This window comes from Vipera berus (genome assembly GCF_964194415.1).
Source record: "Vipera berus genome assembly, chromosome: 2".
Classification (NCBI taxonomy): Eukaryota; Metazoa; Chordata; class Lepidosauria; order Squamata; family Viperidae; genus Vipera; species Vipera berus.
In genome coordinates this window covers 2,227,146-2,242,013 of record NC_138203.1, presented here as the reverse complement: position 1 = coordinate 2,242,013, position 14,868 = coordinate 2,227,146, and the positions used below count along the sequence as shown (strand labels likewise).

Here is a 14,868-nt window from a genome sequence, read left to right as displayed (position 1 = left end):
CTTTTTAAAACGGTGAATCGCCCAGCGTCGCGAACTTGAGAAGGGCATCCGTATACGTTAAAATAATAAACACATCTAAATAACTCAGTAAACATACCGGCAAAGGGAAGAGCTTCCCGTTTACTTTTATGCATAAACTACTGGGGTAGTTGTCCTCTTGAGGGCAGCTTGTTTCTGCTAGGCATAGTCTATTTGCACACACACAAAAAAAAGAAAAAAGAAAAACTTGTTCAGTCAGCGAAATTCAGTTACTGTTCGTTCCAGTTAAGGAAGGCAGTAGGGCTACGTTATCGTAAGAAAAGATGGAAATCACCTGAGTTGAACCTGCACCGTGTAATCTCGTCTGCCTCCAGGCAAAAAGTCCCTGTAGCAACGGAAACAGAAATTGGTTTAAGACAGATGCGATCTTTCTGACCTCCATCTTTCAACATGGAACTTGCTCCTGGCCAGTGTTAGGATCCACCACTTCAATAAAGACCAGAGAGGCGGACACGTTTATAAAAAAACAGTTTTCTCCCCATATTATTGCGAGTTAGGTTCAGAAAACGTACAACCGTCTTTCCCAGTGGCAGGAAATAAAAAACATCGAGGAATGTTGACAGGCTTGTTCAGGGGTACGAAATCTCAAGAGGACGAATGACCACATTTATTAACATTGTCCTGTCTGAAGCCAGGGGCAACTGTAATCTAAGTACACCGTGAGCGTGATAGGCCGTTAATCACCGTAGCCTTATCAGCTGCATGTGTCAGCTGAAGATGTAAGCTAAGTGCTATTATCCAGACCTGTAGGATCCAGTTTTTCCTGCAACGTGCTTTCTGACTGACATTGCTGAGTTAAAAACGTTCGGTAGCCAAAAGATCCGTTTGTCGGGATTAAAGTTTGGACCATTGAGCTCTGAGCTGCAACAAATGTTCTCTCCTATTGGTGATCTATTCCAGCAATGGCCAAGTTGGCACAAAAACGACCAACCAAAATATTCAGTGACAAATGACCATTTTTCCTTCCTTCTTTTTTTTGACTAGGGCTATTGAAACTGGAGCAGGATGCTTCATCAATTTACTAGGATCGCTCGGCTTAGTATGAAGTGACCTACGACAACAGGAGTCTGTCTCCATCCTTGGCAACTTTAAATCTTGTGGACTTCCAATTCCCAGAATTCCCCAGCCAGTGCTGGGGAATTTTTAAGTTCACATGTCTTAAAAGTTAGCAAAGTTGGAGACCCCTGTACTACAAGTTTGCAATTAAGCCCTTTCTTGTAGCCCAAACTGGGTCTATACCTGTAGCGTAGGTATAAAAATCAAACCAGCCTTGGAAGCAAATTAGATTTTAAAAAATTGCCCTGTGTGTGTGTGTGTGTGTGTGTGTGTGTGTTATCCAAACCACTATTCATTGTGGACAATGCAGTAGTATGAGAAATCTTAGCATTGTATCCTATTTTGTATGCTGGTTTCTGGTGAGGTTCTCAACTGGACCGTAGGACTGCAAAAAAAATATAAAAAAATTAAATTAAATTAAAAATCCCCCGGCCCATTTAGGCCAGGGACATATGAATTAATCCTGCCTTTGTTGTCAAGCCTTAATAAGCAGCAACCCACCCCCTTTCTGAACAGCTCAAACAGAGAGACCGCCTGCATGTAGGATGAATTTACTGTCACGTGTTACACATTTGCAGAAACTCAAGGCCATAAACGCCAGTGGGAGGGGTAAAAATGCCCACTGGCAAAAGGAAAAAAATAAAAGCAAGAAACATCAGTGAGGATGAATAAAAATGCAAAATGAAAAGGCTAAACCACCTCTGACAGATAGGAACAAATAAAATTAAAAGGAGGAAATGGGGCCCCATTTAAAGGAAAGCTTGAAAAAATGCTGAAGAGTCAACCATTTCCAGAGGTCCTATGGCAGTCAAAGTTGTAGTGAGAGAAAAGGCCTTCAAATGGTATCAATGGAATATTCTGACTTTACAGGTTTTCAACAAAGGTATCAGCGCGAATCTCTGAAAGCAGGATGAAAAAACAGAGAGTTTGTGGGGGGTTTTGGTAAATAACTGTCCCTAGAGTTCAGCTTTGCTGTTCACTCCTTTCGATGTATCAAAGTCTGTTTTCTTGGACATGAGTTGTATGAGAATTGGTATAAATTAATGGTTAATTTTGAATTTATTTCAATTAGGTACATATCACTTCTGTAAGTATATGCCCCTAACAGTGTACACAGGTAATCATATATACATTTTTTCTCTTGACAGAAATAATGGAGCTTCAGGTATAACCGCAAAACAAAATATTACGTGGTCTGCTAATCCAATTGTGCTTCCGTTTGAATTCATAGAATAAATATTCTTATCTTTTATGACTCATGGACTTCAACTCCCAGAATGCTGACTCAGGAATTCTGGGAGTTGAAGTCCATGAGTCATAAAAGAGCCGAGGTTGCCTACCCCTGGAATAGGCATTGTGTAAAACAAATCCCCTAGCTTTCTCTGTAAACAGTGATGATTTTCTAGTTTAAAGTTTCAGAGGGACAGGAATTCAGTAACATTTGAAGCATAGCCAAGCCAATTAAGAATCCTCACCAAATTTCAGCTACGATGTGCATGTCCAAAATCCAAAGCAAAGAATATTAACTATCAATTACATGCTTTACTTCTAACAAATCATATCACGTTAGTTTTAGGGCTGCGCGCACTTTGAATATAATTCAGAAAAAAAGCAGGGGCTGGATCAATCCATTTCTGCTTTTAAGTAAACCTGCAGTCTCCCTAAAAACGGAATTAGATTTAATAAATGAGCTTCTTAAAAAAGAGCCGTATTTTTTTTTCAAGGTCAGATATGAAAAATAACAGACTGCTTTAATAAACAGCAAAAATGTGCTACTTTGAATTATTTTCAAAGTGTGCACGACATTGTTTTCAAAATTTGGTTTGCGTAACAAAAATCTGAAATATATACTTGCAGACACTGGGGAAGGCAACTAACAACACAAGATAATAAAGGCCAGGACGTTAAGTATTTTGCTTTGAGAGAACTCACAAAATGCCCAGTACCTAAGCAAGTATTGGGAGATAAAATGTCTTAAGGTAGTTTTCCACGATATGAAACTGAGCCCAAGGAAATTCAGACCAAGCTTTCTGCTATTACCTGGAAATGCAGATTTCTCTGACTTGTTGAGGTGTTAAAGCAAAAATAAAGAACTTCTCCTGGAACCTCTGAATACTGCTCTGTACTAAAGAGAAAGAGAGAGGAGAGATTTTTGAGCTAAATACAGGAAATCTCTTCTGACTGATGCAAAACACACGGAACTGTCAATGCACAGTAAAGCTCCCGCACATAACTATCAAATGTGCGCTAAGAAAGCTCTAAAACTCAAATGCCCCTATCCTTTCTCAAAAACCGTTGTATTTACATCCTTCGGGAACTTGGTAAGTTCACAACTTTACAGTAATCATAACAGAGAATAGATTTGCACCTGAGGAGCTGGTAAGTTGCAAGTAGTATTGAGAAAAAAACGTTCTCTACTTACAAATGGCTAAGAAACTACATTGATAATAAATGCTTAAACCACGTACAGGATTCTATGTATCTAAAGGAGATAGGATAAGGACTTTGAAAGACAGATCTTATACCTGCTTTCCAACCATACTGCACAATCAGCACGTTCAGAACTACGCAAATACTATAGCTATAGCTCTTCTTTTTTTAAAGGCTACCGCTCTGAAAATGGGAGCACTGATCAGGTGGAACATTTAACAGTCACACAATTCTAAGTTAGTCTTTGTCTGGACTGGAAACAATAATCAAGGCGGTTTGGCATGGAAAAAGTTCAGAGTAAAGCAACTAAGATGATCCAAGGCCTGGAGACTAAAACCTACGAAGAATGGCTGCGGGACTTGGGTTTGGCCAGTCTAAAGAAAAGAAGAAATGGGGGAGACATGATAGCAGCGTTCCAGTATCTGAGGGGCTGCCACAAAGAAGAGGGGGGGGAGGAATCAACTTATTCTCCAAAGCACCAGAGGGAGGGAGGAGAAACAACGGATGAAAACTGAGCAAAGAGAGAAGCAACCTGGAATTAAGGAGAAACTTCCTGACAGGGAGGACAATCAACCAGTGGAACAGAAGCTGCCTCCAGAAATTGTGGGGGCTCCCTCACTGGAGGTTTTTAAGAAGAGACTGGACAGCCACTTGACTGAAATAGCATACAGTTCTCCTGCTTGAGCAAGGGGCTGGACTAGAAGACCTCCAAGGTCCCTTCCAGCTCTCTTCTGATTGACTGATTCATTGACTGAATTAACCAGTGGAACAACCTGCCACCAGATGTTGTGGGTGCTGCATCACTGGAAGTCTTTAAAGAAGAGATTGGACAGACACTTGTCTGAGATGGTTTAGGGTCTCCTGCTCGAGCAGGGGGCTGGACTAGAAGACCTCCAAGGTCCCTTCAAGCTCTATTCTATTCAACGTTGCCTTATTTTTCCCCCTCTCCCGACTAAAGCCTTTGCCTCAAAGGTGTGTGTTTCAGCAGACTTACCTAAGCTGGTGGGCTTGATGAGGACGTCAAGCACGTCATAAAAAGGGAGATTCTTCAGCTGAACGTCGGGGTGCACTGGAGGGGCCGAAGGGGACGGCTGCTGCATCTCAAAACGAGGCTTGGTGTCTTGAAGTAACACTGAAGCAAGAGGAGAGGCAGGTGACTGAGGAGCGGCCGACGTGGAAGGTGCGGGATGCAATCCGGGCACGGCTAAGTCGGGCTCCGCCGGAGAAGAGCTACTGTCCAGGTTGAAAACCGAAGACTTCAGGGCGGTCAGGTCCGAGAGGGCTTCAATTGTCCTGGGGTATCGGCGCCTGTAGAGTTCCCGGATCTTGATCTGAACTGCTGGGCTACAGCCGCTCTTCAGCAAGTGCAAAGCCCTCATGAGGAGGTCATGTTTGCGCCCGCTTTTGTTACGTCCGGCAAAACCCAGCAACACTTGCAGTTCAGACACCCGAAAACTCGATACCATATTCTAGGAGTAACGACAGACCGAGAATGTGTCAGATGAGGGGCAGTGGCAGGCGGGACTGACAGCCCTGGGTTAAAAAGTTAAAATAAATATAGTTCTGTTTACATCGTAATATGGGCAACAAAACCTTCACAGTTTAGGTCGCTTTTATTTTTACTGAAATATTGAGGGTGCCGCAGTTGGGAGGTAGTTAAAAGCCCCACTCAAAACTGCGTCCCACACATGCACGACACCCATTCCTCAAGAACTATGACTTTCCATGCAGCCAGCCACGTAACCTCCCCGATGATAGCAATAAAGTAAAAAAGAAGTTCTAACGGAGCGACCCATTTATAGCACGGAGTTAAAAGCCCAAACGCTCATTTGCTGCCCTGTCTCCGTTTCGTAGTTTTTCAGAATTTCATAGCTACAGGGGATCTTGTATCAATCTTCTTGTTCCATGCAGGATATTTGTGGTTAGAGCGCAGCCCAATTAATCTGCACGCGATCCTTGCAACACTCAAGTAGTGACTTGAGGTGGAAGTCTACTCCATGAACGCCGGAATAAATAAAACAAATATATTGTCTCCTTAAATTTTCTCAGGACTAAATGCAGCTACTCTTGGTTTGTCTTGGTTTAATCTAATATTTGCTTACCTTTCGCAATTCTGCCCTCTTCTGAATACAGGCTGTCCTTGAATTTCGAGCACAATTGGAACCGGAACGTCTTTTGCTAAATGAGTCACATGCGGGACTGCGCTCGATTTTACCACCTTTTCTAACACTGTCGTTAAACAAATCCTGTCTCCCCCTCCCTTTGGCTTGGCTTGCTGGAAAGCCGGCTGATGAGGTCGCAAATAGTGGGACACTGCAACGACCGTCATAAAATACATGCCCGTTGCCAAGCATTTGAATCACGATCATACGATCACGGGGATGCTGCAACGGCCTTAAGTGTGAGGACCAGCTGCAAGTCAAGTCACTTCTTTCAGTGCTGTTGTGACTTTGAATGGTCCTAGTTAAGGACTGCCAGCTTTTCACTTTCCTCTTTAGAACCGGGGTCCCCAACCTGTGAGCCACAGCCCACACTAGTGCACTGTGGGCTGTTGGCCACGGAAAAAGTTGGCCAGTGCATGCAGGTGTGTGCGCACACTCACCCCCACTCCTGCTGCTATGCAAATGGGGCGCCATGTGGTAATAATAATAATAATAATAATAACAATAACAATAACAACAACAATAACAATAATAAGTAGTAGTAGTAGTAGTAGCAGCAGTAGCAGTTGGAAGGGACCTTGGAGGTCATCTACTCCAACCCCCTGCTCAGGCAAGAAACCCTATACCAGGGGTCAGCAACCTGAAACAGTGAAAGAGCCACTCGGAGCCGGTTCCCTCACAAAAGGAAAAACTGGGAGCCACAAAAAATGTGTGCACCTGGACGTACATGCGTGTATGCGCAGAACAGAGTTTGACTGAAGAGTGGAGCCAATGCGAGATATGCACCTACCCTGCATATTTGAATTGATTGGTTGAACTTTTTTAGTCCCACTTTTTTTTTGGACTGCACATGGCAGAGGACTGGGAGCCGCAGGAGACGGCTGAAAGAGCCGCATGCGGCTCCGGAGCCGCGGGTTGTAGACCTGTGCCCTATAGCATTTCAGACAAATGGCTGTCCAAATGGTATAGGGCAGGGGTCTTGCAACTTGGCCCTTTGATGACTTGTGGACCTCAACTCCCAGAATTCCTCAGTCAGGCACCACTGGCTGAGGAATTCTGGGAGCAGAAGTCCACAAGTCATAAAAGGGCCAGGTTTGAAGACCCCTGTTATAAATGAATAACAATTAAAAAAGAGAGAAAATATAGAGCACCATAGTCTTTTCTCTTTAAGTGCTGAGCAATGGGGAATAATAACAATAACAACAACAACAACAACAACAACAATAACAATAACAATAATAATAATAATAATAATAATAATAATAATAAGTAGTAGTAGTAGTAGTAGTGGTGGTGGTGGTGGTGCTGCTGTCGGAAAAACCTTGAAGGTCATCTAGTCCAACCCCCTGCTCAGGCAGGAAACCCTATACCATTTGTATTAACTGCTTCTGACCTTTTTTCCCCCTTTTACCCAATTTTTAAGCCTGGGTTTCCCCATAAAATCATTTTAACAAGGGAGAGGACTCAATGCCTTTTATTAGGCTACACTCCACGCTTTTCCAATTGATGTGATTGCTTCCAAAGACGTGTATCGTATTTTTGTCTCTGTGGTGCCGCTGTAACTTCTAACGTTTGCCAAATGAACTGTGGTTAAATCGAAGACTGCTTGTATATGAACATTTGACTGTTGTTAGATTGGTCATTTTTTTCTGATGTTAGTCCCCCTTGTTTTCTAAGATGCCAGTCATGTGATGTCATGCTTTGTGATGAAGGTTCCTATCCCAAATTCCATTGTTAAGTGAGGACTATCTGTATAATAATGGATATTTATGCAACTTCTGAGCTTTATTCCTCTTGGAGTTTGGGGACATATTATCTTGCTATCTTCTTGTAGAGGCCGACCTTGGCTCCACTTTGACTTCCTATTATTTTGGATTGTTGTCTCAATCTTTCAATTTCAAGAGAAATTGGTGTGCAGGTGTGCAGAATACATGCAGCACCAATAAAGGAGAATATCTGCAGTTCAGGGCTGAAATGAGGGATCCTTGGTGCCCTCCAAGCTTGGTTGCCTTCTTGCACAAGTTTCATTACACAAACTAGGTAACATCATTGGAGCTAGTCCTAGCATTAGTGCTAATGATGTTACCTAATTCGGCTAATGAAAGCTCTGCAAGAAAGCTCAGAGAGCACCAAGGACCCCTCACATGCAGCACATACTGCAACCAATTTTGGCCACCACACTACAAAAAAAGATGTTGAGACCTTGGAAAAAGTTCAGGGAAGAGCAATTAAAATGATTCAAGGCCTGGAGGCTAAAACATACGAAGAACAGCTGCGGGACTTGGGTTTGGCCAGTCTAAAGAAAAGAAGAAACAGGGGAGACGTGATAGCAGCGTTCCAGTATTTGAGGGGCTGCCACAAAGAAGAGGAGGGGGTCACGTTATTCTCCAAAGCTCCTGAAGGCAGGACGAGAAACAAGGGTTGGAAACTGACCAAAGAGAGACGCAACCTGGAATTAAGGAGAAACTTCCTGACTGTGAGGACAATCAACCAGTGGAACAGCCTGCCACCAGAAATAATGGGCGCTCCATTACTCGAGATTTTTAAGAAAAGCCTGGAGAGTCAGTCACCTGTCTGAAATGGTATAGGTTCTCCTGCTTGAGTGGGGGGCTGGACTAGAAGACCTCCAAGGTCCCTTACAGCTCTATTCTATTCTATTCTATTCTATTCTATTCTATTCTATTCTATTCTATTCTATTCTATTCTAAATTTTATTCTAATTCTATTCTACCTGTCAGCAGTTCCCTTAAAGAAACTGTGTGATTTCCCAGGATTACACTTGTATGGCCACCTTCCACTGCTACAGCGCAATCCTGAGAAAAGTTTCACGTAATCTGAGCAGTTCTCAGCTGTTATCTGCACACCTGCAATCGCCCCAAAACAATTTTCTCTCCAAAACACAGCATGGCCACAACAGGACTGTGATAAATGACAAAAGAAATGAGTAGAAATATACTTTTGCAGTTTCAAGTACTTTACAATAGTGACCATCTCTCTTCATTTCAACAATCAGAGAAATTAGTTATACGGTGCTATTTGGTTAATTAATACTGAACACGTCAGATTGCCGTTTAATGTTTCAAGGGAGAAATTGTCAAGAATGGAGGGAGAAACCAAAATGTAAAACATGTTTTTTAAAATAAATAAATAAATAATAAATAAATAAATAATCTGACAGAATTCTCAGTTGAGAGTATTGAATACACATGCAGGATATTGTTAAACTGTAACATCTTAATTTTCCTTTTTAACAGTTCTTAGGCCAACAAACGTTCCAAAGACTGCCATAAATTAAAATTTGAGCTTCATCTGAAACGCTGAAATCAAATTAAACAGAGGATACTGGGAGAAGGGAAGCAGCAGCTCAAGACGGCTCTTTCAAATCATACTTGTACTTTTCTTCTTCTCTCTTTGGCCAGTCATAAAAATAGTCTGTATACTAAAAAGTATTACTTTAACAAGTCAGAATAAAATTGTAACTACAAAATGTTAGACCCTGCATATCTTTCCCCCCCCCTCCTAATTTTTTTTTAAAAAAATCAGCGTCAGTACGCAAGACAGAACTCATAGAATACAAGAGGTGGAGCTGACTTATGACCCAGAATTTCTGACGCAAATCATGACAGTTGTAAATCAAGACGCCCTCGTGACAACCTGATTTTGGCAGCAGTTGTTAAGCAAACATCAGTTGTTAAGCAAGTCAATGCATTCCTATGGGTGTTTATTCTTGGAAACTGGCTGAAAAGACCAATTTCTGGCCAAAACAGCAGTAAACAGCATCACAGAATTGCAGAATGTCGCAACTCTTGAGGTGGCAGGTTAAGAGGTGTGAAAAACGAATAAATATAAATATAAAAACTGGCCATGAGGCAAAGCCGGTTGCCAAGCTTGCCTTGTTACCATGGGAGTTGCCACCTTCAGAAACCTAGAATTGGGTCGTAAATTATCTTTTGGGTTTGTGTGTGGGGGTGTGTGCATCATAATTTCAACCAGTGGCTAAGCAACCGGTCATTGAGAACTAGCTATAGTTAAATCTGCAAAGCACTGTTAGACTTTGTTAATGCAAGTGACATAATCCAGCCCGGTAATCTATTATCTAACCATAATGGATTCGAAAGCAGATTGCCTACAAAAGCTTTCAGATTTCTTCAGGAAAGTCTCTTCACATCCAGGACTCCAAGAGCAAAACCCAGAGATTCAAAGCCCAACCTTGCCTATTTTTTAAAAAAAACGTTCTCAAACAATAGGCGGGATTGCCTCTCAAGTATGTAGAATACTAAGATACTCACTGAACCACTTTCTGTGGTTCAATGGAGGGAAGGAAACCCAGCAGGGAAAGAGCAGAAGCTTAAGAAAAGGGCCTTTGTGAGAATGGAGGGGAGGAGGAGGAGGAGGAGGAGGAGGAGGAGGAGGAGGAAAGAAAGGAAGAGCAGAATTAGGATCCGAGAAGGGGTTAGGTGGATAAAGAGCACAGGAAAATAATTAAGTGTCTCCAAACATCCCTCTTTTCTCGCCAAGAGCCTGGAATTGGAACGGTAGAAAGAAAGACGGGCGGGAGAAACACGGACTGACCACAACTCCGGAGCTGCAGGGACACAAAAGCCCATCATTCTGGGCCGCAGGTGAAAGCCAAACTGAGTGGATGGCTGGTGGGAAAGGAGACGTCTAAGAGTCAGAAAAAGGAGGGGCTGCTCTGAGGAAGGTATGGGCTGGGGGGGGCTTAATGAAATAGGAAGGGGGTGGATGGGACTGACTTAAGAAATAAGGGAGGGATTAAGGGTGACTTAGGAAAAACGGGGGGGCTAATAAGGGTGACCTCAGAAATAAGGGAGGGGGGTTAGGGTGACTTAGAAAATAAGGGGGGTTGATAAGAGTAACTTAGGGAATAAGGGGGGCTGCTAGGAGTGATTTAGGGAATAAAGGGGGGGCTGATAGGGGTGAGCTAAGAAATGAGGGGGCTTAGGATGAGTTAGAAAATGGGGGGGTGTAACTTAGGAAATAAGGGGGGGTTGATAGGGGTCACCTAAGAAATAAGGGAGGGGGGTTAGGGCGAGTTAGAAAATAAGGGGGGTTTATAAGAGTAAGTTAGGAAATAAGTGGGGGCTGATAGGAGTGTGATTTAGGAAATAAGGGGGGGTTGATAGGGGTCACCTAAGAAATAAGGGAGGGGGGTTAGGGTGACTTAGAAAATAAGGGGGGTTGATAAGAGTAACTTAGGGAATAAGGGGGGCTGCTAGGAGTGATTTAGGGAATAAAGGGGGGGCTGATAGGGGTGAGCTAAGAAATGAGGGGGCTTAGGATGAGTTAGAAAATGGGGGGGGTAACTTAGGAAATAAGGGGGGGGTTGATAGGGGTCACCTAAGAAATAAGGGAGGGGGGTTAGGGCGAGTTAGAAAATAAGGGGGGTTTATAAGAGTAAGTTAGGAAATAAGTGGGGGCTGATTAGGTGATAGGGGTCACCTAAGAAATAAGGGAGGGGGGTTAGGGTGACTTAGAAAATAAGGGGGGAGCTGATAGGAGTGACCTAAGAAGGGAGGGGGGGTAGGGTGATTTAGGAAATAGGGAGGGCTGATGGGGGTGATTTGGGTGAGGGAATAAGGGGGGGCTGATATGGGGAATGAGGGGGGGCTGACGAAGTAGAGGGGTTTGGGAGAGGTGACTTGGGAAAGAGGGGGCACTGACGGGGGGACTTAGGACAAAAGGGGGTCCACGGGGTGACTCAGCAAATGGGGGGGCGGCAGGAGGGTCAGGTGAGGCTCCCCCCCCACCCTCTCTGGTGCTTTTTTAAAAAAAAAAAACACGCGGGTTTCCTCACACACACACCCCCCCACCCCCTTTGTTCCCACCCGCCCTCCGAAGCCGCCCGCCCAGGCGAGCCCAGCAGGGCCAGGACGATGGGCCTTGTAGTCCCCGGGCGACCGGAAGGAAACGGAGGGCGGGGAGGGAAAAGGGGAAATTTAAAAAAAAAAAGAAAGAAGAAGAAAAACAAGACAGGGACGGGAGTCAAGGGAAGGCGAGGCGGCCCGGCCCGGCGCGCGCGGGCGCGAGGCTCCCAGGCGACGGGACTACAACTCCCATGAGCCTCGGGCGGGCGGAGGGAGGCAGGGAGGGAGGCAGAAAGGAGGAGAGGACAACCCCCACCCCCACCCCCACCCCGCGGGTCCCCGGCCCGCCGCGGGGACGGCCGCTCTCTCTCCTCACCCTGAGCTCCTCGAAATCCGCCATTTTCTACCCGCCGCCTGGCTCGGCCTCCGCCGCCGGCACCGTGGCCGCCGCCACCACCATCCTGCAGGGTCGCCCGCCGACGCGCTGACGCGAGGGGGGCGGGGACCGCCATGGCCACGCCCACCCAACTGCGGAGGGCGCCGGCCGTTAAAAAGGGCGGGGTTTGGGAAGGGGAGGGGGGGAGGAGGGCGCGCGCGCGCTTTCGCTCTCTCTCGCTCCCTCGACTGATTTTCCCGCCCTTTTCGAGCGATGCGCCCGTGCGCGGGGAAAAAAAAAAGGGTCTCTGTCGCTTCTGTCGGGCTCTCGCGCGCGCCTCCTCAGGCGGATAATAATAATATTGTCAAAGTACAACATGTGTACATTGAGATTAGCTGAGCCTCCGCCCCCCCCCTGCTCTCTCCCCCCAACACACAGTGACAACAAACCCTCCATCCCACCACACTATGTGAACCAACTACTGAGGGGGGAAAGAAAAAAAAAAGCCGCTTCTGCCGGTCAAGGATTTCAAGGGAGGGAAGAGTTGGATGGAGAGATCTGAGGGGGAAATGGGTCTCCCGGAGAAAAGGCGGTGCTGGATGAGGAAAACAACTAAAAAATGATCCAAGGCCTGGGGACCCGAACATAAGCAGGCTTGGGTTTAGCGGCGAGTCCAGGGCTTGGCTCTTTTATGAATGGTGGACTTCAACTCCCAGAATTCCTGAGCCAGCTTGGGAGTTGAAGTTCACAGGTCATAAAAGAGCCAAGGTTGCCTATCCCTGTTCTATGGGAATCTGGTGGGGGGGTGGGCTTTTTTCCTTGCAACCTTCTGTGAGGAGGGGGCTTCGCGGTATCCTGAAGCAGCACATCCAGATTCAGTCACAGTTTTCTTCCATACAGCATTAACCTTATGAACTCTCAAGCTTCCTCCTCCCACTATGTATTCAAGATGGACAGTGACTAATATTTACATGTTATTTATATGTAAGGGTGTATGCTTATACATGGGACGCGGTGGCTCAGTGGGTTAGGACGCTGAGCTTGTTGATCAGAAGGTCGGCAGTTTGGCAGGTCGAATCCCGAGTGCCACGTAACAGAGCGAGCGCCTGTTACGCGTTCCAGCTTCTGCCAACCTAGCAGTTCGAAAGCACATAAAAATGCAAGTAGAAAAATAGGGACCACTCCGGTGGGAAGGTAACAGCGTTCCGTGCGCCTTTGGCGTCTAGTCATGCCGGCCACATGACCACGGAGACGTCCTCGGACAAGCGCTGGCTCTTCAGCTTTGAAACGGAGATGAGCACCGGCCCCTAGAGTCGGAAACGACTAGCACGCGTGTGCGGGGGAACCTTTTATGTTTATACATATGTTGCATATAGCATGTTTATATGCGGGTTATGCATGTGTACACTTTTGAGAGCAGGCAACAGAATTTCATTTTTAATGCGGGCCAGTGTCCCCACAATAAAAAAAAAATGACAATATAGGTTATCTTTTTAAAGAAAATGCTTCTATCTATCTCTTGTGAGATTGGCCTACCTGCCAAAAAGGAGGTGGTTTTCCCATAGAGTCAGGAGGTGTGTTATAAAAATGTAGCTCATTCTCATCCTTTTTAATGGACAAAAAGTGGCACAGGCTAGCTTTAACAGTCTTGTTGATTTCAAAACAGGTTTAGAAAGGAAGTATTAACAAGTTTATATAGTTGTCCATCTGCTCTGATGAACATAAAATTCCAGGACAGCTGTATTGTGTGCACCCAGTACAGGATATGCTAATCACACTAGAAGCTAATCTATTCTGGGCCAGCTGCAGACTGCAAATTGTCTTCAAGGACAGCCTGATCCTTCACCCACCACCTTCTTTTAATTTTCTGGAGGCCATTTAAAATCTCACTCTTGGGTCAGAGTGTGATAAAATTGTTAATTTCATCAGGGAAGTATGGTAACACCAGGTTTTTCTGGTTTTGGTTTTATTGTTTATTATTAAATTTGTTTGCTGTGTCTTTTAGAACATTAATACATCACACAGTTCTTGACTTACAGCCGCATTTGGGGCTAAAATTTCCATTACTAAGCAAGGGAGTTAAGTGAATTGCACCCAATTTTACAAAAATTTTTTGCCAATATTGTTAAGTGAATCATTGCAAGTAAGTGAATCTGACTTTCCCATTGACTTTGCTTGTTGGAACCTGGCTGAGAAAGTTGGAAATGGCGATCACATGATCCCAAGACGCTGCAACCGGCATATGTACATGCCAGGTGCCAAATGCCTGAATTTTGATCATGTGACTGTGGAGATGTTGTAAATGTTGCAAGGTTACGAGTCACTTTTGTCAATGCTTTTTTAACTGGGTGGTCACTAAATGAATGATTATAAGTCAAGGACTGTAGCAGTTTATTTTAAATTGACTGAAGAATCTTAGGGTTCTCAAGTAGTTACACATCACTACTGTGTAACATTCAGCAGTTGGTTTTTGAGCATTTTAAGCAGGACCCAGCGTAGGTTTATTAATGTTAAGCCAAACCAGAATAATTTCTATTCTTGATAAGTGACCCCAGGAATTCTGTAATTTAGCTTGAATATAGCAAAGTATTTAGTTTAGTTTAGTTTTATTAAATTTTTATACCGCCCTTCTCCCGAAGGACTCAGGGCGGTGAACAGGGCATATAATAAAAATACAAAAATACAAAAGTTAAAATAGAATTAAATTAATGCCCAAAATAAAACAATAAAATATACAAATATTTAAAACCCTAAATTAACTCCCCATCAGGCCAGGCCAGCTTGTTCGAATAAGTGGGTCTTTAACCCGCGCCGGAAGGAGCAGAGATCCGGTGCCATCCGGAGCTCAACCGGCAGTTGATTCCACAGAGCCGGGGCGCCCACAGAGAAGGCCCTCCCCCTGGGGGCCACCAGCCGGCATTCTCTGACCGGAGGCACCCTGAGGAGGCCCTCTCTGTGGGAACGCACAGGGCGGAGGGGA

The 14,868-nt window shown here is 44.7% G+C and overlaps 1 protein-coding gene and 1 long non-coding RNA gene across 6 annotated transcripts in view; one reads left to right on the top strand and one right to left on the bottom strand.

Annotated features, from left to right (window-relative positions):
• PIAS2 (protein inhibitor of activated STAT 2) overlaps positions 1-11,991 on the bottom strand; it is a 104,770-nt gene extending 92,779 nt beyond the window's left edge. For 4 of the 5 annotated variants that reach the window (XM_081319266.1, XM_081319262.1, XM_081319263.1 and 1 more), the window contains exons 1-5: positions 11,889-11,988; positions 4,520-4,994; positions 3,136-3,220; positions 314-364; positions 98-188 (exon numbers count right to left, since the gene is read on the bottom strand). In XM_081319266.1, coding sequence (XP_081175392.1) covers positions 98-188; positions 314-364; positions 3,136-3,220; positions 4,520-4,994; positions 11,889-11,912 — 726 coding nt within the window. In that variant the 5' untranslated portion in view covers positions 11,913-11,988. Of the gene's footprint in view, positions 1-97; positions 189-313; positions 365-3,135; positions 3,221-4,519; positions 5,059-11,888 lie in introns of all 5 variants that reach the window. The other variant, XM_081319264.1, reaches the window with a different exon arrangement.
• The window catches only part of LOC308663138, an 861,733-nt gene that overhangs the window by 558,251 nt on the left and 288,614 nt on the right, over positions 1-14,868 (top strand). The window lies entirely within an intron of this gene.